This window comes from Caloenas nicobarica, chromosome 32, assembly GCF_036013445.1.
Source record: "Caloenas nicobarica isolate bCalNic1 chromosome 32, bCalNic1.hap1, whole genome shotgun sequence".
Lineage (NCBI taxonomy): Eukaryota > Metazoa > Chordata > Aves > Columbiformes > Columbidae > Caloenas > Caloenas nicobarica.
In genome coordinates, this window is record NC_088276.1 from 1,075,956 (window position 1) to 1,078,600 (window position 2,645).

The 2,645-nt window shown below is 43.4% G+C and overlaps 1 protein-coding gene across 1 annotated transcript; it reads left to right on the plus strand.

Annotated features, from left to right (window-relative positions):
• The first annotated feature begins 1,143 nt into the window (after positions 1–1,143).
• Positions 1,144–2,127, plus strand: LOC136000387 (olfactory receptor 6E1-like). Its single transcript, XM_065654167.1, has one exon. The coding sequence runs from the start codon at positions 1,144–1,146 to the stop codon at positions 2,125–2,127; it is 984 nt and encodes a 327-aa protein (XP_065510239.1).
• The last annotated feature ends 518 nt before the right edge of the window (positions 2,128–2,645 follow it).

The following is a 2,645-nucleotide window of genomic DNA, read 5'->3' on the forward strand; positions in this document are numbered from 1 at the left end:
AGATGGGAAAGTCCTTGGAGCACCCAGGTGACTAATGACTGAAGAGCTCTGCTTGCACACCCACACAACTTTGTTTCTCCACCTCAAACCCACCATCTCCTCCTCTCTCTCTTCTCCCCTTGCGTTTTGAATTATTCTTTTTTTTGGAGCCATCTGCTCTACTCCTTTCTATGCCTGAAAACAAATGGAAAGATGAAGGGAAAAACACCAGTCTTTATTGTATATGTGGGATTTTTTTTTGTCCTTCTTTCTCCTAGATGTGTAGTTTGATTTAAAAAACAAAATAACTTAAGGAATCAGAGATGTGAGACTTGAATAGTGAGTTTCACCTGCTTCACAATAGGTGCCTGTGAGAATTTGTTGTCCCAAGGCTCCCTGTATAATCAATGGAGAGAGGAGAAAACTCTCAAGGCTGGGTCCTCCCAACCTATGGCTGGCACGCAAAAGAAAAGTTACAAATCTCTTCCAGTCACTATTCTCCTGGTCTGCGTTTAGGTCAGGACATTTGACAGTAATAGCAATGAGCAACTGTTTGGAAGTAACTGCATTTCGGTGCAGATGGATGTCAGATGAGACTGTGTGGAACCATAACTAAAGAAGATGAGTTCTGAAGAAACAGAGAGCACAAAGCTGTGGAAGAAAGCACGGGATTATGAAAGAGATGCTTGATACTGCTTATTCTGAAATCAAGATACTCAGGGATTCCTAGTCCAAAAAGGCAAGTACTCAAAAGTAGAAAGAAAAGCTTTCAGCATACATTTGATTTGATTTGATTTGATTTGATTTGATATGATAGTTTGGCATTTGTGAAATAAAAGAGATGACTTAGGCACATAGGTGTGACAGATGTTTGGAAAAGAGCTGTGTACATTTGGAATTTGCCAGGAATGGGATAAAATCGCTAACAGACTTTAAAATCCATGTTATGAAGGAAGAATTCTTTATGAGTGTTTGAAAAAGGTAAAAAGCAGACAACAGATTCTCAGAACTCCAAATGAAATTTGATACCGAAAAATCAGGGTATGAGAAGTGCTTGAAGTCCTCTATCTGTGTACTATAGGAAGACTGCAAGAAAGGAAAGAAGCAGAGAGTTTTGGGGAGCCTTTCACCCAGACTGTGGAATTATCACACTTGGTTTTTGCCATGTTCCTGTCTCGGCATGACGAACCAAAATTCAACGTGGGACCAGAAAATGGAACTGCAGTTACTGAGTTCATCCTAGAGGGTTTCTCAGGGCTTGATCAAAGACTGCAGCTTGTACTCTCTCTGGTCTTTCTGCTCATATACCTGACAACAGTGATGGGGAACGCCACCATCATTTTCCTCGTGTATGCAGATCACCGCCTTCAAACCCCTATGTACTTTTTCATTGGCAATCTGGCCTTCCTGGAAATCTGGTTTACATCCTCCACAAGCATCAAGTTGGTTGTGATCCTGGGTTCTGGGAGGAGAACAATCTCGCTAAGCAGCTGCTTTGCCCAATCCTCTTCCTATTTTACGCTGGGCTGTACAGAGCTTATTCTACTTGTTGTCATGTCCTTTGACCGCTATGTTGCCATCTGCCAACCTTTGCATTATGCTGCCATCATGAAGCCTCAGCTCTGCATCCACCTGGTTGTTGCTACTTGGGTCACAGGCTTCACACTCTTGAGTTACCGCCTGGTCATCCTCTCGCAGCTGACTTTCTGTGGCTCAAATGAGATCCATCACTTTTTCTGTGACAACTCCCCCTTATTCAAACTGTCCTGCTCTGACACCAGCCTGCTTTGGAAAATAGACTCTGTTTTCTTATCATTTGTCTTTCTGGGTACCTTATGTTTAACTCTGACATTTTACATGTGCATCCTTTTCTGTATTCTACATCTTCCAGCAGCCTCTGGGAGGAAGAAAGCTTTTTCTACATGTTCTTCCCATCTCACCACCTTGGCAATTGGATATGGGAGCTGCATTGCTCTCTACGTGTGTCCTTCAGTCGGTGTTTCCTTGGAGAACAGCAGATTTGTAGCGTTGCTGAACACCGTTCTGTACCCATTCTTAAATCCATTCATCTACAGTCTTAGAAACAAGGCTGTGATACTGGCCCTGAATGAAGCCGTTGCCCGTACAAGAACACAGCTTTTCCCCTAATCATGAGGCATTTCTGGACAGCAGTTCCAGTGATCTCCTATCATATGTTAAATAATACCAATGCATAGGTATGTAACCTCCAGACAGAGATACCTCAGGAGATTGATAGAATCATAGAATCCTTTCAGTTGGAAGAGACCCTCAGGATCATCGAGTCCAACCACAACCCAATTCTAGCACTAAGCCATGTCCCTAAGAACCTCGTCTAAACACCTTTTAAACACCTTCAGGAATGGTGACTCTCCCACTGCCCTGGGCAGCCTGTTCCAATGACCAACTACCCTTTCCAGGAAGAATTTTTTCCTAATATCCAATCTGAACCTCCCCTGGTGCAACTTGAGGCCATTTCCTCTTGTCCTATCTCGTTGCATTGTTTTAAGTGATAAAAACCTCCTCTTCACACACAAAGAAGGCACTAACAATGGCAGGAGAAGTAACTCAGTTAATACCCTGCCCCAGCTGCTCTCAGCCCCATCACTGGGGAGCCACCAGCTCATCAGGAGCCCATCTCCAAAACC